General features: G+C 37.3%; 1 protein-coding gene across 6 annotated transcripts in view; it reads right to left on the bottom strand.

Annotated features, from left to right (window-relative positions):
- sgms1 (sphingomyelin synthase 1) overlaps nt 1-24,587 on the bottom strand; it is a 101,212-nt gene that overhangs the window by 5,756 nt on the left and 70,869 nt on the right. For all 6 annotated transcript variants that reach the window (XM_062976196.1, XM_062976195.1, XM_008116302.3 and 3 more), the window contains 2 exons: nt 6,076-6,927; nt 4,302-4,419 (listed from right to left, as the gene is read on the bottom strand). In XM_062976196.1, the coding sequence (XP_062832266.1) occupies nt 4,302-4,419; nt 6,076-6,698 (741 nt within the window). In that variant the 5' untranslated portion in view covers nt 6,699-6,927. The remainder of the gene's footprint in view (nt 1-4,301; nt 4,420-6,075; nt 6,928-24,587) is intronic.

The following is a 24,587-nucleotide window of genomic DNA, read 5'->3' as shown; positions in this document are numbered from 1 at the left end:
CCCCCAAAGCCATTTTCTTCTGGAGTAATGGGGGGGGGGGGGTGGTGTAGAAACAAAAAGTCTCAAAACTTTCATTAAGTTCTTCATGTTATATAATTTCAATACTATGTCTTAGCTATATTATTTATTACTGGAAAACAACATATTCTAGACATTTTTCAATGTTTCAAGCAAAAAAATGGCTTTGGAAAAACTGGAATACACTGTTTTTGCCCCAATTTTTCCGTTTTTTCCCAGGCCTTTGAATCTATCTCTACATCTGAATCATTTGGAGGAAGGGAAATAAAATAAACCAAGTAATGTGTCTAACACTAGTCTTCAACTAACCCTTCAACTTATTCCAAAGGTGATTTCTTATTCTTATATGCTTCCAGGAAGGAAAATTTGTCTCTTTTCTTTTTTTTTGTACATTGCTAGATAATCAGCATGATATAGTAGTTGAAGTGTTGGCTATGAATCTGCAGATGTGGGCTCAAATGGAAACCCACTGGATGGTCTTGGGCAAGAGTTACTCTCTTAGCCTCAGAAGGTAAAGGCAAACCTCCTCTAAATAAATCTTGCAGAGAAAACCCCACAACTCAGAACCCCACAACAAGAAGGCAAAATAACCATAACAGCAATTCAAGATTGTAACAAATGCACGTTGGGGGGGGGGGGCTACGTAACCATAGAACAACTCTTTGTTCACCTCTGCCTTAGAACATCAACCTCTGACTTAGAAATACAGTAGTAACCAATAGTCTGAGACAGTATAACAAATCCCAAAGGAATTATGAATTTGAATCTCACAATTTTCAGTCACAGATTAAATCAGTAAATTCCACGTTTTTGGTCTTCATTTTCTATTGCAGAACTACAGAATTGTGAAACAGAGATGCTGCATGGTGTTTGATTTGGCAGGGAAATATCAGTCAAGATGAAATGAAAAATTGTAACATTGTATTTCACAGGTATTTGCATTTATAAGCTTACTGTATCACTTGTTGCTTTTGGTGCTACGGATATGTCTATGGAAGTTGAGAGCAACAGCATCATTTGAATACAAACTTTTCATATTTAAGCAATGAAATCTGTGCTTAAATATGTACAAGACAGTTACAGAAAATACAATGCAGCATTCCTGGAAGGTTTTCTTTGGAAGAGAGCAATTTACTGCAAGTCTCCAATTATTAACAGAGATTTTCAAAGCGCTGACATGACCACATTCTTGGCACTGCAAGATCCCCAAGTCCATAAATGAGGGATCAATCTACTAAACATTAATAAATCTGACCTAAGAATCATGAGAGTGGAATTCATAATGCATTTGAGATTTGTTTTGGCTTCTGATGCTAGTGCTGGCACACTGGTTTTCTTTCTTTTTTCTTTTTTTTTAAAAAGCCTCTGTAAGGACAAAAAAGCAACATAATTGAGAGAAGCTGGCAAAGCAGTAAGTCATTTACCTCTATGTCTATGAAGATATCTTATACGAGATATAGGAGACACAAGGCAATCAGATGCAACAAAAGTAAATTGTTTGTGGTGATAGGTTTAAAGGTTGTCATTTAAATAAAGCTTGCTTCCTTGATGTCTGCATGTGCTCATAATGTTCAACAATATTCACAATGTGAAAGAAATCTGAGTGTAATTGATATAAAGTATTGCCATCGTCTCAGTGACTATACAGACATAACTCAGAATAGTTTACAAGCTCTGGCAGCCTACTGTGGAGACATTAGAAAAGATGTAGGATGCTTCCTAGAGAAACACCTGTTGTGTCTTCTATAATTGTGTTGGTTTAAGAAAAATAGCAACAAGGGAATTGAACACTAGTCGAGGTATTACTGTATTACCTTTCTATTCTTGATTTTTGTCCCTAGCCCTGACATGTACTGAAATCCTTCAATACAGCCCCATCATTTCAGACATAATGTGGCATGTGACTCTAACGTCATCACCATTTTTCTCTTGTATTATTTTTAACATCTTTGCCAAGTGAAAGTTCAAAACCTTGCATAATGTATTTTATGCTTTGGAGTTGGTCCAATAAAAGTATCATTGCTTTGGGATTTTGTCATACCTTGTCTTTCCTCTACAAAAAGAACATTTTTCGATGAATTTATTTTAAGGTGATGGGGAGTATGGCCCTCTGAAGTTTTGCACCTTGGCCTTCAGACTTCTACAGGTCAAGAACTTCTGATTTAAATACATAGCTAGTGAAAGTGTCATGGTGTGTGTGTGTGTGTGGGGGGGGGGGGTCACATTATCTCTAATGCAAGCCCATCTTTTTTGCTGTTGCTGGCCCTATGCACAATTTTCCAGATTCTGGTTGGTAAGAGGACTATTGAGGCTACTCCTATCCTAATGACAAACCTATCACAAATGAGATATTTAGCAAATAATGTTTCTTGGATAGGTAGTATTTTAGATGCTGAATCTACAAGAGAGAGACCAATAAAACTTGTCATATTTTCTTATATAACCAATAAATTTATATCGTTTTCTGTCCTGCCTCGAAAAAAATGGATAAGGGTACGCAGTACTCTAATGCTAATCAGGAAAGTAATAATCCCCTTGGAAGGAGCATTCATGGACAATCCCGTCAATTATCAGCTAGTGTTCCACATTATCTATTTAAGGAAAAACAGTGGGTGGTTGCATTCAGGATATGAACATCAAAATATAATAATAATATATATAAATAATATCTTTTTATTTGCTCTAGCCTTTGAGGGAGAGGAGAGAGGTCAGCATCTGCTAGACTTAATTCCCTTCAACAATGCCATTTAGTTTTCCTAGTGTACTGTGTTTTATTAGATTGAAATTCTGCAGGCAAGAAACTGTTAAATCAATTGCTTCTAAGCCTGGGAATCTTAGGGTTGAAGAACGGGCCATAAATATAATCCATACATACATGCATTCCTCTTTCTTGCCTTTTTTTTTACAGTTATTCATATCCCTGCCATTCAGGGCACAAATCCTTCTAAAACAGCTGACAAGTAGCATCAAAATATATATAGAGAGACTACAATAAACAACAACATAGCAAAACATGAATATGTCTTACAGGTAGGGTGGAGGGAGACAACTGTTTATTTTTACTCCACATTTTACTACAGCCGGCCTAGACAGGGATGGGCAATGTATAGCCCTGAATTGCATATGTCCTTTCCAAGACTTTTTTTGTGGCCCTTGACTTCTCGATAATCTCCAAATTAATATTTATCTGTCCAATGAAAGGATTGGTCTCTCTTTTCTGACCTCTCCTGAACACTATAAGGAGTAGCATTTCACCTTTAAAAATATAATAATAATAATAATAATAATAATAATAATAATAATAATAATAATAATAATAATAACTTTATTTATACCCCACCACCATCTCCCATAGTGACTCAGGGTGGCTTACAAAATAGCACATGATGGTGCCATACAACATAAAATGCAGTACATCAACATTTAAGGTCAATGACACATTTCCATAAAATTACACATATAAAATTAACAAAAGCAGTCTCAATTTAAATAAAATAATCAGTAAAATGTGGCTATAGCCATTAACTAAAAGATCCATACAATCAATTTAGCATCCCAGCTAAATATCACTACATATTTTAACAACAAAAATACTGATAGTAATTTCATTTGAAAATCATTCATTTTTAAAAATTATGACTTTCAAACACATCCAGTTTTGTTTTGCTTTTCTTTCCCCCCCACTTTTTGGGAGTTTTGGTATGCAGGAGCTCCCAGGCACACACAAAACAAAATAATCTCCAGATCTGTCAATGATGAAAATATCTGTTGTGTATCGATAGAAGGAATACAACCTCAAAGAGTAAGTAGTTTTCTATATAAAATAACAAGGTAAATTATCCAGTAGACATTGAGTGTTCAAGTCAGTTCCAGTAATAATGTTAATAAAATTGTTTGTTAGACTATGGATGGTTTTCTATCCACATCCTAAACACTGAAATGTTCTAGTCTCACCTTTCACAGAAACTATGGTGAGTCAATGCTATTTGTCTATTGGGAAAACTGGAAGAGATGTGGGTCAGATTCCAAAATGGCAAATCACAATATTGTCTTCAAACTGAAACCCAAGAAACTCCCTCCTTCGGGACAATAGAAATACTGAACCAAAATTCTCTCAGAACCTGTCCATGAGCTAACATTACAAGCAACAAGCAATAATAATTAGTTTTAAAAGAAACTCTTGCCAATTCTTCTGGGCAAACAACACATACATCAGTTTGACTAAACTGTTTCAAACACATGGGAAGAAAAAGTAGTTAGATGATGACAGCAAAGAAAATTACCTTTGGAGAACAGTTGAAATGCATGCCAGGTACTGGGAGTGTAGTTACATACATTGTAATACACCGATATAAGTACAGTGTGCCAACTATACAAAAAAATCTTCTGCCAATAATAGACCTGGGGGAAAGGGAATAAAATTGTGTGTCATTTGAAGAACTTCAGTGTAAGATAAACATTGTTCTAGATGGCATCAAAGCATTTTTGTACAAAACATTATCCTGTTAAGTTTAGGCAATAAGACATTTAAAGCAGATGAAATGCATTATTCTCACTGCATGGTGACAGGAGCAGCCCAAGAGAATCAAAATGACAAGATAAAGCAGCAGTCCTTGGAAGAGAATGGTAAGTCTCTTGGTATTAGCTGTTAACACTAAAATCATGTTCCATCTTTTCTCTTAGCACAGTCAAAAACATGGTTAAGAACAGAGCTTTGCAAAGAAAAGCAATTCAGTTGACCAAATGCAGATGGGATCCTTAGCTGGCAGGAGGGATGGATGCAATGGGAACCTGCCTCTCCCTACATACGCTCTTATCTCCCAGGATTGGTACCAGCCTTGACTTTCATAGGGCACTGACTTTACTTTCTCCCCATCTAAATGAATGCATTTGAAGTTGTGCATCCTTCAGAGGACAATGGAAGCAACAAGCTGCTATGCAGAGCCTTTTGTTTCCCCAGTGAAAGTCAGTGAGAATTATTTCCTAAGTAAATGGCTACTATGCATTGGAAGCGTCGGGCACTAACTCTATCAGGAACACTGAACTAGCATTACAGTTCTTTGGATCTAGGCTATTATCTGAAATATAAATTGATTTTTTTTTTCTTCTATAAAGTAGTCGTATGTTTTTAAAACCAAACGTCAGTCTGAGATGGTGATAGGCTAAAAAAAGTTATATTGCTATGGTTTATTTCACAATATTGTATACATACAAGATAGGAAACAACAACAATGAAGCAAATGTTCTCAGGCATACTGTCAAAATTTCATTTTTTAGTATCAGCAACACTACTTCCAAGAGTAACAAGAAATTAAAGACACCGGAAAGCACTAATGTGGTTTTGCAGAGCAATGACTCCCAACACTGTGTGGGTTTCACTGGTTTTCCATAGATCAGTGTTTCCCAAACTCTGGTCTTTCAGGTGTTTTGGACTTCAGCTCCCAGAATCTCTGATCATTGGATAAAGCAGCTGAAGCTTCCAGGAGTTGGTCGTTCTTCTCTATTAGGCTTAATGATATCAGCACCCAACATTAATAAGAAACTATTGGTGATTTGTGGGCTATTACCTGATAGGTGGTATATGGAAGCTGCCTTAAAATACTTCCTATTTCAATTTTGTGAAGTGCCCTATTTCTTATATTGCAAAGTTGCCTCTTTAACATGAAATATTAAAACTTGAATCCTGCTTGGAAATGTTGCCTATAGATATATTATTCAGAATAAAAATATAAACATGCTATACTTTATGGTTGGGAATATATCGCCCTCCAGACGTTGGACTGAAGTTCCTAATATCTCTCAGCCCTAGTTATTACTATTGGGAGTTACAGTCCAACAGCCATCAGAAGCACCACATGTTCCACTGCTGTATGTTCTGTAACATTTAAAAGGGGATCTGTTAACTGGCTCTCTTTTATTCTGTATACAGCCACACGGTGAAAAAGCTAAGCATGTCCAAGCATGATCATTACCAAGATGGATGGATATCCACCTTGAAAATCAGTTCATAGTAAGGATTAGAGGGGGGAAGTGAAATCAAGAAACAAATGTACTTACTTGTATTTTAAAAACAGCCACTGAATTAACCAGAGTCCTACAAGGATCAGTCCATTAATTTCACAGATAGAAAAGGCCCATTGCACCCGACTAAAGTGATCAAAAAAAGCATCTGGTAGGGGCGGATCCACCTCCTTGGGAGGCACTCGTTCATGGACAACGGAAATTGTCACTGTTGTCAAGACGAAACAGCAAAGTGCATAAAGGAAAGACAGAAGGGTCTTCCCCCACTCCATGGGATACTGAGAACGTTCTGGCTCTGGCATGGGGATTTTTATCATTTCCTTCCTATATCCATTTGGCATTCCATTGGGCTTGGTTTTGTTGCTGAAGCCATTTTCCCTGGCAGGGGCCTCTGTACTGATGATCAGGTGGCCGTTGGCATGGCCATTTTTGTGTGCCTCGATGTGGTGCTCCATTTTTAAAGTCTCTATCATGTAGAGCAGTCGCTGCCCGTTGTCCGAAGATAGACGGGACAAGGGGGGGTTCTCAAAATCCTCCTTCGTCAGGTTGATCAAGTCTTGCCCAGTGAAACGTTCCAATGGTTCACAGTATTCTGGCACAGCATTTTCCATCAGCCAATCTGCCACCTCCTTGGGTGACCAGAGCACGACTTCTTTCATTTCGTTAGAACACTTGCATGTAAGTCTTAACAACTGCTTTAAATAGAGCAGTCGGCACTAGTTTTGCAGAACAGGAAGCCCCTCATTGTCTTGCTCATCCTGTCTGAAAAGCAGAGCAGAAACCAGTTTTGCAGGTCGACGCAGAGCTCCTTCAAATAGTCTGGTGCAAATATTAACACGTGGGACACAAAGGAAATATTCACTTCATTTTGCATCTGCAGTTGCGTTTCTTAAAAGAGAAAGAGAGAAAGATCCAGTTAGGACATCAGTAATCTTTAAAATTGCTATTAATGTCAGCTCACTTTCCACAAGAGCAATGTTGAGCAAACTTTTGCTGTAATGCAACCAGATCCGCTGGGCTTGCTTCTTTATTTGTTACAGAAATTCATCAATGCAAATGATGCTTGAGCTATTTGTAGTATTTTGAATCAGGACTAATATATGCCATTTGCTTACTCCGATGAAAGACAAATTGATTCTTGCTACTTTCTGATTCTACATACAGAGCTTTCTTTCATGAGAACGAATTCACATTGCAAGTGGATATTACACCGTACATGGAAGTTCACAATGCAAACTGTTCTACATGGGTCAGCACTTGTGAAAGCTCTACACATCACCAATCCTCTTAAGCTTGTAGGTTCAACTTAACCTTAGCTTTTTTATACAACAACCCCCCCAAACAAAAACAAAAACAAAAATCAGCAGAGTTGATGCATAACACAGAAAGGCAGGATCAGGAGTGAAACCGATTGTGAAAGTATAAATACAAACTTTCATGCAGGGAAATCCAGGACACAGAGTGGCACTATCAGTTTTTCAGCATATGGCAACAGATATGTGTCTGTTGCTACTTGCAACTGTTTATTTTCCTTGTTCCTTCCTCCTGGACTTCAGCATTCTCATATTTCTGCTTCTAAGACTGTAGAAAATAGGATGTATCTATGCATCTGAATTTGTTATCCCCTGGAGAACCCTTCACTACTGCAACTGCAAGGAAATCAAGGGAGTGCCTGAATATGCTGAACGTGAGCAGATTAAATGACCGTAACTGCCATCTTCAGACTGGTGTAATAATCGCATAAATGTTAGTCTTACATTGTTAGTAACATTTCAAGGAGACTAGCATGCACATGGGAGGGGCATATACTAATACAGGTCTGCCATGATGGTCACATTTACATTTCTATGGTTGTGTGTGTGTGTTCCACACAACTATACTAAGTATGAAGCTAAGAAAAAGAGCAACTTTTATAAAGCATTCAATTTTACTTAACATCTTTGATCAGTTTGCCATGCCAACGAAGCTCCAAATGTAATGCATTTCTGTTACTCATTATTTACAATCTACTAAACCAGAGCTTCTTTAAGCTATTTGACAAGAGATTTCCTCCCCACTATTGTTCCAAGGACAGGCAGTATATCTGTGCTCAGTGTTTCTTTCTTTTCTTGAAGCTTGCTATGGACAGCTGCCAACAACTTGCAGACCATAACTGTTTTAAACAATAAACTTTTGAAAGGAAAAACACTTAAGTCACATTGAATCCCACTCCAGGAGAAAGAAAACACATAAATAAGTAGAGAAATAAATTTGTTGTCTTCTCAGGACCTTCTCAGTGATAGTCCCCTGACTGTGGAACTCCCTCCCTAGCAATATTAGATCAGCCCCCTCCCTCCTAACCTTTAGGAAGAGAGTAAAAACTTGGCTTTGAGAGCAGGCCTTTGATAAATAGCACAGTGAAAAAAGGTTTTTTAACCTGGAAATCGTGCAATGGATTTGGGAACAGCTTTAGACCTTTTCCTTGGATGACGTGTCTCATATTGGAATGCATTTTAATTATGTTTTATGTCTGTTTTAATTTTTATAATTCTATTTTATGTCTGTGTCTTAGGCCCAAGGCACATGTATAAGTGCCATTTGTAAGCCGCCTTGAGTGCCCCTAGGGGCAGAGAAAGGCAGGATATAAATATGGTAAATAAATAATAAATAAATAACACCATGTAACATGATTTTTATTCCTGGTTTATAAATGTCACTTCCTAATTGGTTCTATCATAAAAACATGGAAAAGGTTTATTAAACTGTAAAAACCTTGTTTTGCAGGTCATCCTACAGCACATTTTACTATAGTTTTTCAATCAATTCCACATAGTTTGTGGCAGTCACAAAAATGGAAGTTTCTGGACTATAACAACTACTTTCAAAGTAAGTACTACACATTAAACAGGAAATAACACTTTCAATCCAGGAACAGAAAATTGTTCAATGTTTGTTACATAGTATAAATAATGTTCACAGAAATTCTGAATTTTTTCTAAATAATGTACCTGTTTTTATATCTCTAGCAAATATATATTTACTATCAAGAACAGTATTTTAATAAAAACTATCACTACTTTGAAATAATTAGGCAATTGTGGAGAATTGGAGAAAGGTGCTTCGATGAGGAATAAATGAATGGTGGGATGGCAAAATTTTACTAAATGGCTAGCTAAATGAGCATCTTTCACTGTATACTTTTTCAGTAATGTAAGAAGGACTTTTTTGGTATACAAATCAATAGAATTTCTTAGCCAAACCCTGTTTGAATTGCATCATGTGATTTCATATACCACAGTATGTGCAGATGGGCTGAAAGGATACAAGGAGATAAAGCTGTTATTTTAGCCATGTCTTTGAGCCTTATAAAATATGAGGGGAAAAGATGATCACAGAATTATCAGTGGCTGACAGCACTAGGAATGAGAGAGCTCATAGAAACAGCCTTGGTTTGCAATTCTTAAGCAAGTTCTACCAAGGTCAAAAGAACTTTAAACACATGGAGTATTAAGATGCAAGTCACATTCTTTCTCTGCAGAAGAGAAGAGGGGGAAAGTACATGCATTTCCCGAGTTACAAACATCCAACTTACAAATGACTCATAGTTAAGAACAGACAGGGGTGAGACAACAGGAAGGGAAATTAATTCCTGAAAAAATTATCATGGGTTAAAAGGTTCTCCACCAAAGTTTTATATCCAGTCCTTGTCTCTACAACAAGCCAAATTTTTCAAAATCCAATTATCACAGGGACAGAAAGTGAGTTGAAACCTTCTGAACAGGGGCATAGACATCAAAACAAACGTCACAGAGGTGTTAACCCTTCCCTATGCTGTCCAAAGCATATATATAAGCAAGCTATGGGCAGCATTGGGAGATTATATATATATATGGCTGGAGTTATACCTTAAAAAGTACCTGTTCCGACTTCCAAACAAATTCAACTTAAGAACAAACCTACAGAACCTATTTTATTCGTAACTTGGGGACTTGTATAGGATAAAAGTAAATTCCTAAATGTACGACAGGTATAGGACAAAGCTTGGAAACATGGGATCAGTGTATGCTAAATGGTTTGGCTCTGGCATAAAGAACTTCCATGAACTGGATGGAGGTTCAGTGTTGCTTTGCCTCCTTTATGTCAGTTCTAATGTGGAGGTAAATGCAGTTCACTGTGGGACTTCTAAGTAACTCCTTTACCTAGTCCTCAAGCAAAGAGCAAAGCAACTTCCAAAACTTATTTATTTATTTATTTACTTCATTTCTATCCCACTTTTTTCTACCCCAGAGGGGACTCAAGGCAGCTTACAAATATTAAATTACATCTCATCAAAATATAAACAATCTAAACATAAGCAATTAAAACACATATCAGTCAATTAGACAGATTAAAACCAAATAAAATGCAGAGTCATGCTCTCATAACCAAATCGTTTTCCAAAATCCATAGTCCATTATTCAAACTGTTAAAGTCTTATATGGGACATCCTTAAACATAAAGTGGATCTACTGCTGGTGATAGGGAGTACACAGGTCCACTTCAACAAATCTCTTGCACTGTGATAGATTTAATTTCATTTCAATGGGGTTTGCCTTGCATTAGCAACTTTTCCCTCTACTCTATAAATGCAAGAACAAATGAAATTGTATTGCTTTAATATAATTTGGGGTATTTTCTGACCCTAATGACAATTTCACTGCATGGCAGGTTTAGAATCTCCCCCATGTTGAAAGCAATGTTTGTATTTGCTGCATCAACTATGTTGTACTTAAATACTCAGAAACCAAAAAGAAAAGTAGAATGAAAATGAACAAAAATCAGATAAATAGCAGGGGGCGGGAAATACCCCACAAGATAGGTAGTCTATATTTTATTGCAGTGCTCCAACTCTGAAAGATATTTTCATTCCCCCAAAATGAGATCAATTTACAAACAGAGCATGTCACTTCTGTTTTATCAGATTTGTTGTTCCCTGGAAAACAGCATGGGATATTTTCATTGTCTCAGTACATAACACTGGCTAGGACAAGCAGGACAATAACCAAAACACCAAGGATAACAATCAACAGATTTGTTAGAACTTTTTTGATCCCAACTGTTTATGGGTGGAAAGAATGCCTTGCAAGGGACTGGAACCTAGGAATAACTTTGCAGGTGAAAAGGCTGTATAAAGACTGAAGCTTTATTATCTGTGTTACATTGTGCAACAGGAAACTACATCTGCAGAGAGATTAAAGGTCCCGTGTGGTGCATGAGAGATAAAACCACATGCTAGAAGGAAAACACAACAACGTTTATACATTACTTTGCCAAAAATGTATTGGCAAAATATTATCTAAAATATTGACATTAGCAGAAAGGCAAATATACAAAGGAATAGTCAAAGGTGATATGCCAGCAGATGGGAAGGCTAATACTTTTCAAGTAGTTTAATAGAGATCTCTGTCCTACCGGTATTAACTGTTCGTATAATTCAGGTAGGTCAAACAGGGAGCCATCAGTGAAGTGCTCTTCATATTTTGTCATCAATTTTTAACCTAGTTTGAAGCGATAATAATAATAATAATAACAACAACTACTACTACTACTACTTATTTTTATATCCTGTCACCATCTCCCCGAAGGGACTCGGAGTAGGTTAAAAGTGGGACCAATCCCAATAAAACAGAGTTAACCTGATAAAAAGACATTTAAAAACACAAAGAAACACAAAACAAGCTAATTGAACAATTAAAACAATAAAGTATAAAACATCATTAAAATAAGTCAAAACCAATATCAATAACCGGAACCAGGACTATAGTGACATATCAAGATTAGAGAGGGCAGGGGCTGGGCACGGACTTATGCAAAAATAGATTGTAGGGCCAGGGCTGGAGATAAAGTGCTGAGTTCAATCTAACAGTTAATTGACTCTGGATAATCATAGACAGGGGACTAATCATTTGCAAATGCACACTGGAATATCCATGTTTTAAGGTCCCCATGGAAAGTAGACAGAGTGGGTGCTAACCTACGTACACACGTTCTGCTTAATGATTAACCAGGAACTATCCAAATAGCAATGTTTCACTAGGTTTTCAAGTTGGGAGAATGGAAGACAGGATTGAAGATAGAAAAAGGTACATATTTCTACTGGAAATTTGATGGAAACAGATGGATAAATGCTATTCCTGAACATGTTTTCCTGAGGACATGGTTGTTGGGAGTCAAGATTTCCAGATTTAGTCAATATTTTGCAAACTATATGGGCATGCAAGTAAAAGACACTGCATTTTCAACACTATACTTAGAAAAAAGAAAGCATAAAACAAACGTATTTAATCAAGGAGCCATATACAGTAGAGTCTCACTTATCCAACCTTCACTTATCCAACATTCTGTATTATCCAACACAGTTTACCTTTTAGTAGTCAGTGTTTTCAATACATCGCAATGTTTTGGTGCTAAATTCGTAAATACAGTAATTACTACTTAACGTTACCATGTATTGAACTGCTTTTCTGTCAATTTGTTGTAAAACATGATGTTTTGGTGCTTAATTTGTAAAATCATAATGTAACTTGATGTTTAATAGGCTTCTCCTTAAACCCTCTTTATTATCCGACATTTTTGCTTATCCAACATTCTGCTGGCCCGTTTATGTTAGATAAGCAAGACTCTACTGTAGTACCAAAGGTAGTTGCCCCTCATTAGAGAGATTTGTTTGCACACTAATGGGTGGATAGAGAAGCCAAAATCATTTTGCTTCAGAATGAACATGGGGAAGGCTTGTTATGCAGTTACAAGTGATCTACTTAAGAAAGTAAAACAACCTCCTCATCACAGTACACTTACATTTCAGTTTGACTTCATCTTTTTGAAACCCCTGTGTATGATGGGTTTGGAGGATATCTGGATCTTGCTATCTACAATGGCTCCTGGAACCAAACCCCAGTTGATACCACTGTATCTTTTTTCAAATGCCACATGTGCACTGTTGTACCAACCTTTCTGAATGAGTTGGGTCTTGCTTGAGTTACCTATTTAATTGCTTCATTGAATACTGAGAAATTGCATTGTATTTTTGACCTTTTTCCAAACTGATAATTTTGGCCCTGGTACTATGGATTTCATACACTTCTACAAACTTGTTCCACCACAACAGTCTTTCGCACGATTTTTTTGATGATGGCTTCCTATTTCTGGTACGTTTATTCCCAAGGTATACATTTAGCTCTGGGTCCACTTTTTGCCAAGCTCTTTCAAGTTGTTTAATTACTTGCATTACTCTTGGTAGACAAAATATGCAAAACTAGCAGTCACTTTTTTGCAGCATAGATTCTGGTTATTTCTGATATGATCATTATCAATAAAGTGATCACAATGACAAGTGCTCATTAGAGACAGTGTAAAAATCTAGGGCTTCGTCCTTGAATTATTCCATTTTAACAAAGCTTCTTCTCCTGCACAAAATAGAAACCAGACATAGATGATCCTATCTGGGGGAAATGTACATTTTAAAAAAATTAAATGCCCTCAAGACTCTTTCAATGCACCTGAAGTAGGAGAACTGCCAATTATTGTTTTGTGAGCCTGTTAGGGCTAAGGCATACAAAAACTCTTCCATGAGTTCCAATGGCATGATCCCAATTTTCAGGGTGTTGGTGTACTCCTGATAACCTTCCATGGTAATGTAATATTTGCTGTTGACATGCCCATATTAAGAACTCTGCTGGGACAGTGGTGTAGGCAACTTTTGGTTATTACAGATTGAGCACCCTTTTCCTGAAATTATCCATAAGGTTGGCTGAAATAGTGACAATCTTGCTTTCTGATGGTTCAAAATACACAAACTTTGCACAGAATTATTAAGAGAATTGAATAAAATTACCTTTAGGTTATGTGCAGAAAGTATATGTCAAACATTCATGGGTTTCTTGTTTAGAATTGAGTCCCATCTCCCAGATATCTCATTATGTAGATAAATGTAGATATTATGTAGCTATATATGAAAATACAGGCATTCCAACATTTAAAAAAAACGAAATCCAAAACACTTCAGGTCCCAGGCATTTCAAGGGACACTCAACCTGTACTATGGAGAAAACAGGAATGGAGTTTTAGTAATCTCTTTTTCTGGTCTCCTCATTGGAGCTGAGGTTAGCTTACAAATGTCCCTAATAAAGAGTTTAAGAGCTGCCATCTGCTCAGTCTTTATTGACAACCTACACTGTCTCACATCATAGCTGAAAGTATCTACTGCAATACTATGCAAGAGACAGAGAGGCATTTAGAGATGTAGATGAATTAATTTCATTAATGCTGTCTTGGAGTACAATAATGCAACATATTAAATTGCGGAAGTATAGTCCCCCTAGCAAAGTCCCTGCATAATGTGTAACTCGGGTTATAGCAAAGAAAAAGCACCTTGTTTATGTTCTCTGTTTTCTCTTTATACCAAAATCAGTCCTGAATTGAATGCAGATGTTTTGTGCTGCATTCAGTGAGGATTGTTTCATACAGCAAATTACTTGATGACATGTATGCGGCTTGTCTTCAGTATAGAAGGTACCTAAATATCATGCTAGTGTAGACATTTTGAAATATTGGTGTTCATGCAAGCATGACTCAAAAACCAATTGATCAACATCAACATCTTGGTAGACATAAGCTTTTGTACCTGCTTCTACTTTGCTCCGACTTCCAATGTAAACATCTTGTCCTTAATTACACCCTTCTGCTTATCTCCCGCTATTTAAATCTTAGCACATTCTGGTTTCAACTTTGCTTTTCCCGATCTGCTATTGCTTTGAAACAACTTTTCCCCTTTCTCATTTGCTGCCCCTTATTCCCTAAGCAATTCCCTATAATCCTTGTAACCTATTGCGAATATCTACTATAGTCAGTTATTTTTTCACCATGAAGTTCAGTGGGACAGAGTGACAGAGTAGAGCTCCAGAAAAAAGATGCAATGGTAGTGATAAGTTCCCAGGGAAGTGCAACAAGGAGCCATGAGAACTGGGACTTATCCACATGTCCCCTACTGTAAATAAACCTAAATAGGAATTATGGAAAGATTATTTCTCCCTGCCTCCAAATCTTATTGCTTGTTTCACTGTCTGCATTGTAATTCTGTTGTAGCAAGAGAATGTATTTGTAAAGCAGTAATGGGAGTTTTCAGGCCTTCCAGATGTTGCACTGCAACTCTCTCACCATTGACTGTGCTGGATGATGATCTAAAAATCTCTAGAGAGCAGCCCAATTCCCATTCATGTTGTAAAGTACATAGATGGTAATCACTATTTCTCTGCAATCACAAACTGCTCATGAATGAAACTCTTACCACTTGGAAGGGTGGGGAGCAGACCCTGCTGAGTTTTTAAGATTTTTTCTGGATTAAAATGGTTAGTAAAACTTGATAACTCATTAAACAGTTTGTAACTTTTAGTGTAAACATAACATGTTGCCATTGTGAAATATATTGCTTTGAAATTGGGTCCATCATTTGAAACACCCTGAAACAATGCTGTAGTAAAGTTGTGTCCCCCAAATAAAATGGCGAAGTTAGGGATCGCTTTTTAGAATTTGTTTTGAATAATTTCAAGCTGTGGATGATTGAATCCATGGACACAGAATCTGTGGATATGGAGGGCCAATGGTACTCCTAAATACTGAAGCCATCTTCACTTCCATAGGCAGGCATGGCAGTGGTATCCTCTAGGCTAGGATAATAATGGCAAGGATGAAGCTGGACCACAAGCCAAAACTAGAAAGATAGTGTTGGGAGATTGTGGCAATTCTCCTACAGAATACAATAATATGTGCACTTGCATTTTAAAAAGAAAACTTTTCCAAGTGTAATGAAATAAAGGTTCTTTTAATATGGAACCATCACATGGAAACTGGAAGCTGGCAATGAGAAGCATCTCCTGCCCAATCCTTTTCATAGAACTTAGCTAAATCTCCTTTTTTCTATCTGTACTTATTTTTCTTAGGTTAAGTACCTACATAAATATTTAAATAAGAACTATCTATGTGGGTGGAAAGGACTGAGGAATAAAAGGGCATACACTGTCACTATTCCAGAGAGAAATTCACAAGGTTTTTTTGAAACAACCATTAAGAGCCAAAAAATCCCGCAAAACAAGACCACTGTGACATTAAAAATAGAGACATGAGGAGGAAAGGATCAAATAGAACGTACAGTCTGATAAAAGCACTACATTTCTTTCCCTTTCATTGCTGTAAAAGATTAATATAGCTAGCCCTTTGAGTATTTTTTTCTTTTTAGTTGCCGTTTATTTTCCGAGCCCAATTCAAGGTGCAGGTTATTACCTACAAAGCCCTAAACGGTTTGGGACCCACCTACCTTCGTGACCGCATTTCCCCCTATGAACCTGCACGATCTCTTCGCTCATTGGGGGAGGCCCTCCTCTCGATCCCACCACGCTCGCAGTCGCGGTTGGTGGGGACCAGGGAGAGGGCCTTCTCTGTTGTGGCCCCTTGTCTCGGGAACTCGCTCCCCAAGGAGAGCAGGCAGGCCCCTACCCTCCTCACCTTTCGGAAGAGCCTGAAAACTTGGCTCTTCCAACAGGCCTTTGGCGACTGATCTCCACAGTAGGATTAACCTGTTGCCATCCAGAAATAGTCCCTTGTGTACGCCTTCCCCAGCACATTAATGGGAATGATAGCTTGGGTAACCACCCCCCTTTGATGACACTGATATAAATTGCACTTTCGGCCCAGTATTTTTTGGAGCCAACCCAAGATTTTATCATTATATTTGTATGTGATTTTATTACCTGTTTTATTGTTTTATTGCTTTGTTTTTATATTGTTGATGTTCGGGCTTGGCCCCATGTAAGCCGCCCCGAGTCCCTTCAGGGAGATGGGGCGGGGTATAAAAATTAAATTATTATTATTATTATTATTATCTGCCTATTCCAGGAAGGAATGTGGGGCTACCCTATGTCATAACAATATACATTTCTTTTTCTCATCCACCTCACATAAGAAGCATAAATATGAAATAGGACACAAGTCTAGAAAAGCAGCCAATGTGAAAACATATATTTATATATTTCCTCCAAAATCCATGGAACAATATCCCACAGGCCACTAACAGAATGCCATTGATATATGGCATTAACACACTGACAAATTATGCTACCAATACCCAATCCATCACAGATAAGACAGGTATTTCACCTAAATATAGCCAGCAGGATCCACAATCTGGAACAAAAAGAGACAGGTACACATCTATCCCCCAATTGGTTATTAAGCACCATATTTGGGATGTGCATATCTGGGAACTGCAAGAGCATTTGGGAGAAAATGGGCAGATACCCAGAAATGAAAAACAACATGATGCTGCTTACCCAGCGAGTTATTTATCGAAGTTAGACATTTCCAAATTTAGAAGATTCTTCAGCCTGGCCAGATTTAATGTATTGCCATCAGCATTATTGCAAGGTAGGTTTACAGGCCTGACAGGGAGCTCTGGCGGGAGCTGGTTCATGAGGTCACGAAGAGTTGGAAATGACTGAACATATAAACAACCAATTGTTTACAGGCACACCATACCACTAACAAGTATGCCTATGTGGTACAGAGAAAGCAGAAACTGCCACGCATGTCCCTTTATATTGTGACTTTTACCGAGATATCTGAGCTGTTTTTGTTACTCCCATTGTACAAAAGATACCTGGTAGAACTGATGACTATTACCTAAAACATCTCATCGATGATAGGGAACCATCAATTACTTTTAGGGTGGCTAGGTTTTGTGTTGCTGCTATAAAAATAAGGAGGTAGATTGTGGATGATGGTGGGTGATTTTAAATGATAATGTTTTAACCTACCCATCTCCAATCTGTGGAGATAAAAAAATGCAAAATACCCCCCAAAAAACCCCTAAACAAACAAAGAAAAAATAATAACCCTGGAAGAAAAAATAGATCAATGAAAACCTCTTGAAAATGTATTCAAAATTAACAAATGCCTCAACCAATCAATCACAACAAAAATTAGTTTACATTTTAAGGTCATGGAGAAGTTCAACAATACATCAGAGAAAATTAAAATCAAATAAGCAGATAGAAAATTGATCTGCTGTAATTCATTGTATAAAACGATTTCTAAAACTGACGCTTTGTGAAAACACCACATGAGGGAGATCACACCCTCTTTTTCTTACTGGATTGAGGGTAATTACTGCAATATAATATTTATGAGACTAAATTGAAAAATCAAGGTATAGGAACCAGGCATTTATGAAATAATATGATTTCTGTGGAACTATACAATACTACTAGCTGTGCCCGGCCACGCGTTGCTGTGGCTTTTTGGATTTGTTTGTTAGCCAGGTGGATTAGCAGTGAATAGCCTTGCAGCCACAAAGTGTAGCCGTTTTCTTCTTATTTTAATCCTAGTTTGGTGAGCTGGAATACACTGAATAGTCTTGGTGTGGCAGGTATACATGTTGTTATTAGTCACCTTGATTAGCATGTAATGGCCTTGCAGCTTCAAAGCCTGGCTGCCTCCTCCCTGAGGGAATCATTTGTTTGGAGGTGCTAGGTGGCCCTGATTGAACCCCCTCCCTTCCAGTCCAGGGAGTTGAAGGACCAGCAGAAGACAGGGCTCAGTGGAAGGTGCCTCCCCCAGGCTGCTGTAATCAATAGCCATGATATTTAGTAATAATATGAAGGATGTGGGTGGACTACAATTTCCCAAAAAAAAATTGGGTTAATTCCCCCAAAACTTCCCCAATATTCACAGTTGGCCGTGTTGGGTCTGTGTGCCAAGTTTGGTCGAGATCCATCACTTGCTGGTGAACTACAATACCCAGACCCCAAAATGTGCCAGTATTCACAGTTGGGCATGTTGAGTCTGTGTGCCAAGTTTGGTCCAGATGTAACGTTGGTTATCTTCAGTGCTCTCTGGATACGGGTGAAGTACAACTCCTGGATAGCAAATTCAATCACCTCCAAACCCCGCTACTATACCAACTTGGCCGTATTGGCTCTTGCACTGCATTTCATTGGGTTGTGTTATATGGGTCTACACTGCCTTAATATTATTATTATTATTATTATTATTATTATTATTATTATTATTATTATTATATAATGCGGTTTGAACGGCCTTGGAATGCTTTACATGGGTCTATGCTGACCATATAATTCAGTTTGAACTGCATTGGACTTATATTTGCTTTCAATGGCTACATTTCAGTATGAATGTCTAGTCCATACAGGGTTATGTGATGGCATACTATGGGGCATAGCATTAATACAAACTCTCAAGCAACCAGAGATGACTCTCGGTTATCCAGCATCGACCACTCCCCACGGGTGCCGGTTAAATGAGAGTCAACTCTCATAGCAGTAATACATACTCTCATGCAACCAGAGATGACTCTGCATTATCTGGCATCGATCACTCCCCAAGGATACCAGTTAAATGAGTAGACTGACATAGCATTAATACAAACTCTCAAGCAACCAGAGATGAGTGTCTAATGTTCTGACCATTTGTAATTTAAACTAAACAGCAAAACTGAGGCCCTGGGCTGAGTGGGTTGCTAGGAGACCAAGTGGGTGGAGCTTAGCCCTCTAACTGGCAGCTATTGGATAAAAACAATTATTCCTTTCCCTCTAATTAGGACTTCATTTTTCTTTTCTTTTTGTTGTATCAACCTAGAGCCGTGGATGATGGGTTGTGTTGTCAAATTTCGAGGTTGGGGGGCCTGTAGTTTTGTTGTTTTGTCCGGTGCCCTGATTCCATCACTCTTTTATATATATAGATTGTATACTTATACTATACTATACAATCACAGTTAACTCAAACTCAACCAACCTGAACTTTCAAGCAACTGAAAAAAATCAAAGAAATCATACTTTAAAAAATAAAATAAAACCAATTTTAGCAAAAATGCTGGTTAACCAAAAGTCTACTGTATTCCTATACCAAGAACAGAATGAAAAATATTCCTTACAAAGTGGCTGAGACCATATATCACTCTTCATCTAAAAATGGATAGAGAAATGGAGTGACACTTCTGCTGTCTTGTGTAAGCTGCCTACCATCAGCTCATATATGTACAACATTCTGCTAAGATATTCTTGAAAAATACCATATTCACAGAAAGAGATTCTACCAACCCCCCAAACCTTCCTATGCCATCCTTCATCCCGCTTGTTATTTATCAGAATTTTAAATCAGTTACCAGTGATTTTGATTTCCATTAATACCACCTCTGGACCTGGTACTTTGAAAATTACCTCTTTAAAGTAATTCATTATATTAATGATTACAAAGCATGCTTCCCACAAGTAACATGTTATATTAATTCACTGCCTTGCTCACAATTTTGTTTCTTTAACAATCAGTAAAAAAACAATGTTGTCAGTTGTTTCATTATCTTGCAAAAGTTGGTCTCTGACATCCCTCAAAGTAATTATGTTAATCTCTGTGTAGTTTAATATATGTATTTTAATTGAATTATATTTTATCTATGTATTTTAATGGTGTTACACCCTGACTTGAGCCGTGAAAGAGGTGGGTAGCAAATAAAATTTATTATTGTTGTTGATGATAATGGTATCGGCATGAGTGACTGTTAACATCTGTGTAGACCACTCCTTCTGTTAATCTTTCCCCCTATCAACCTAACTGCTTCATCATTGTCCCTACACTACAAACCCTGAATACCCTTCTCCCATGTAAACATCTAACCAGGAAAAGGGAGAAAAAAATGACTTTTCAAACCAATACAACTGGCAAAACACTTTACTGCCCTCAAAAGCTCTAATAACAGCTGATGAAGTAAGAGAATTATTTTCCTTGTTTGAATGTAGGATACTGATAATATGATCCAAGACTGAGATGTTACACATATACAAGTTCACTAGAACAAATTTTGCCTTGCATTTGTTGATTTTATTCTTGAGCTTGTTTTATACAGGAGCACAAAACAGAACAAATTTTTAGCTGAAGGAGAAATTATAGTTAGATCTCAATATCCTAAATGGATCTGATATATAGTAAGATCACAGCAATGTAACCATGAACCTCACCACAGCTTCAACAACATTTATATTCCACTTTAAATGAGTATAGGACTGCATAAATCATCTCACATTTCACCTTATATGCACCCCAAGGGAACTGACCAGACAGGGAAACAATGCACTCCTCAAGGCTGCCAGGTGAGGTTCATAGTTTAATAATAACTGAACCCAAGGTTCCCAAGTATGAGATCAATACTTCACTGATTTCTTCCCACTTGGCAACTTTAAACACTGCTGCCTAATTGATGTTTCTAAAGCAGCAGTGCTCTGTCTTGTAACATCTATACCGCAGTTATTTAGAGACATTTATTGATGTATTTAAAGTATTTTAGCCACTTTTTAAGGTTATGCCATCAGAAACAGTATGTATTGAATAATACAGAGAAGAAGCCAAGATAAAAAATGTTACACTAGTAAAAATGGGAAATAGTTCTACAGAAAAGGATTGGAACAAATAAATCAAAATGTACACAATAAATCAATTAATGGTAGGCATTTGAGAAAGATCCTTAATGGTCATATTTCCATATTTTATTGTGTTACACCCTGAAACTGAAATAGGTCTATTTGAGAATGTTACCACCTGATATTCACAAGATGATATCATCATCATCATCATCATCATCTTTATTTATGCCCTGCCTTTCTCCCTGAGGGGACTCAAGGAAACTAACAACCACACACTGTGATGGATTTAAAATAAAACAAATACAAAAGTTAAAAAACAATAAAACAGCATGTTGTCGAAGGCTTTCATGGCTGGAATCACTGGGTAGCTGTGAGTTTTTCAGGCTGCATGGCCATGGCTGTATGAATATGGCCATACAGCCTGAAAAATTTACAGCAACCCAATAAAACAGTACTGTGTGTTAGGTTAAAATTAGTTAAAATACAATAAATACAACTAATATTTTAAAACACTCAACCCCACCCCCCAATCCCACCCTAGCAACGTGACCCTTATCCTTCTACAATGCCTGCTTGCAGAAAGCCAGCAGGAATATTCCACACAGTAAAGGAGCAAATATTTTTACTACTCCACATTTCTTTGAGTAACAAGGATCAGACACAACTCTGTAATCTGGTTGAAGGTATTTAACTACCAGCCAAGGCTGCAAAATAGGCCCACAGAAACTTTAACGAGGATAGATTTATCATCTTCCTGTGATGGATGTGAATTAGTTCCTTCACCTCCACTAATGTTACAAATAGTCTGAAAGTCAAGCCAGATGGTGTAGTAATCCATTGATATCTGCCCTGTTCAAATTTTCCTCAAATCCTGAGCAGAAGCAGCTCCAAAAGAAGGCCAGACATATGTGTTGGGTAGTATCAGCACTGGGGTCCTCAACACCACACACCAAAATTACCTCTGTCAGCTCAGGACTGTAAAATAATGGGATGTATAGTCACAGAATTCTGGTCCTGCCTCAGGTACTGAACCAGGTACAAACATAAAGAATTGGTAGAACAGGATATCGAACAAGAAAAGTTGATAAAGAACAAGGCTACTCCCCTTACCTCTCAAGTTGTGAGAGATTCTGTACTGACAGAATATATGAGGTTATTAGACAGTCCCCGAATTACAAACACCTGACTTACAAATGACTCATAGTTACAAATGGGGTGAGACAACAGGAAATGAGAGAAATCTGCCCTTCGAAAGAAAATTCAGTCATGAAAGAGGGATTATCATGGGGGAAAGGGGTTTCAGCTGGAGATCTTCAATCTTTGTTTCCACAACAAGTCAATTCTTTCAAAATCTAGTTATCACAGGGACAGAAAGTGAGGTGAAACCTGTCCTAGGCTGAATATTCCTCTCCTCTTGCCCTAAAATACATGCTGGCAAGCTGCATTTGAAAGTATCTGTACCCAAATATTAAAAAGGAAAAAATAAAAATTATACAGTGCAATCCTTTACAGCTATCAAAGTAGACTAATAAGTGAGAACTATTCACACAAATATTAATAAATGAATATAGTTAGGAATAATAATTCCATGTTAAACCAATGCACACACAAACCGATGTGCTTATACCATACTATTATCTATCACATGGCTCAAACTAAACCCAAATTAATGCCACCATAGTTTGAATGCTTCTAAAGCCTATCTCAAACTGAGCTAATAATGTGCTGACATGCTTACTTTCTGTGAACATGGCTCTAAAGAACATTAACGAGACAAAAGCAGTAGAGATGTACACTTTACTGTGACCAGTGAAAAATGTGTCAATTTTAAAAAAAAGTACAACAAGCTTAGTTTTTTATAAACCAGTAAGCAATATGATCTCTTTTCAGAACAACCAGCTACTGTATTATCATTTTCAAGAATCCTACTCCGCTTGTCACATTCTCCAGGTCAGCCATTTTCAATGTATGAAGATGGCCTTTCATAAGGAGGTTGTGGAGGCACAAGTTCTGATACCCTCTAAGTCTTGTTTTCTTAATTGCACTTTGAATCAGATGCTCTAGCTTTGTATTAAGGGTTACGGATAATTATTATTACAGAACCATTTGTTTATTAAAATATTTCTATTCTGTCCTTTATCAGAAAATGTCAACATAAAATAATAAACTATTATAAAACTTTTAAAAGATTAAAATACATTAAATGGTTTCTCAATTTAAAATAGACAATTTCAAACTGGTTAAAACAATACTGAAAAAGAATACCATATAATATAGTTTCATAGGTAAGAGACTGAGCTGTTGACAATTCTAGTTCACTGGAGGGTAGTGGCACTAGGTTTATGAAGCACAATTCACCTTTGTAGATGATACAACACAGAAGTGATGAACCATTTTATGAAAAATTGTATTTATTTTATGCAGAACACTTACCCCATCAATTCATAGATTAGAAAGAAAGCATCCAGCAAATATGAAAAAAGCAAATAAACATCTACACCCAGAAGTAGAATTACATTCACATGGTGCAAATGAGATGTGCAAAAAATGTGGCCACTTCTGATCAACACATATTTTTCAGTAAGAAGAACAATTTAAGGCACACCAACTATGAGGCCTTCTAGTTTGTTTAATTCTCAGCTTTGTTATTATTTTTAGAGCCTCTTCATTCCAAAATGATTTCCATGGACGCTCACCCTTTTGCTGTTAACAAGAACTGATAAAATAAAACACACAAATTTCTTAGAGCATTTCAGAAAAATATTTAAAAATACCAGGCTGCAATTCTACAGATACTGATACTGACATTTTTGTAATTTATTTCTGAAAAGCCTTAGATTTTGCAATTGCACACTTACTTGTGGGTAAAAAAAGGTAAAGGTTTCCCCCTGACGTTAAGTCCAGTCGTGACCGACTCTGGGGGTTGGTGCTCATCTCCATTTGTAAGCCGAAGAGCCAGCGTTGTCCGTAGACACCTAAAAGGTCATGTGGCTGGCATGACTGCATGGAGCACCGTTACCTTCCCGTCAGAGCAGTACCTATTGATCAACTCACATTTGCATGTTTTCGAACTGCTAGGTTGGCAGGAGCTGGGGCTAACAGCGG

Source organism: Anolis carolinensis, chromosome 3 (genome assembly GCF_035594765.1).
Source record: "Anolis carolinensis isolate JA03-04 chromosome 3, rAnoCar3.1.pri, whole genome shotgun sequence".
NCBI classification, from domain to species: domain Eukaryota; kingdom Metazoa; phylum Chordata; class Lepidosauria; order Squamata; family Dactyloidae; genus Anolis; species Anolis carolinensis.
The sequence above is the reverse complement of the archived record's forward strand: the minus strand, read 5'-3'. Positions and strand labels throughout refer to the sequence as shown.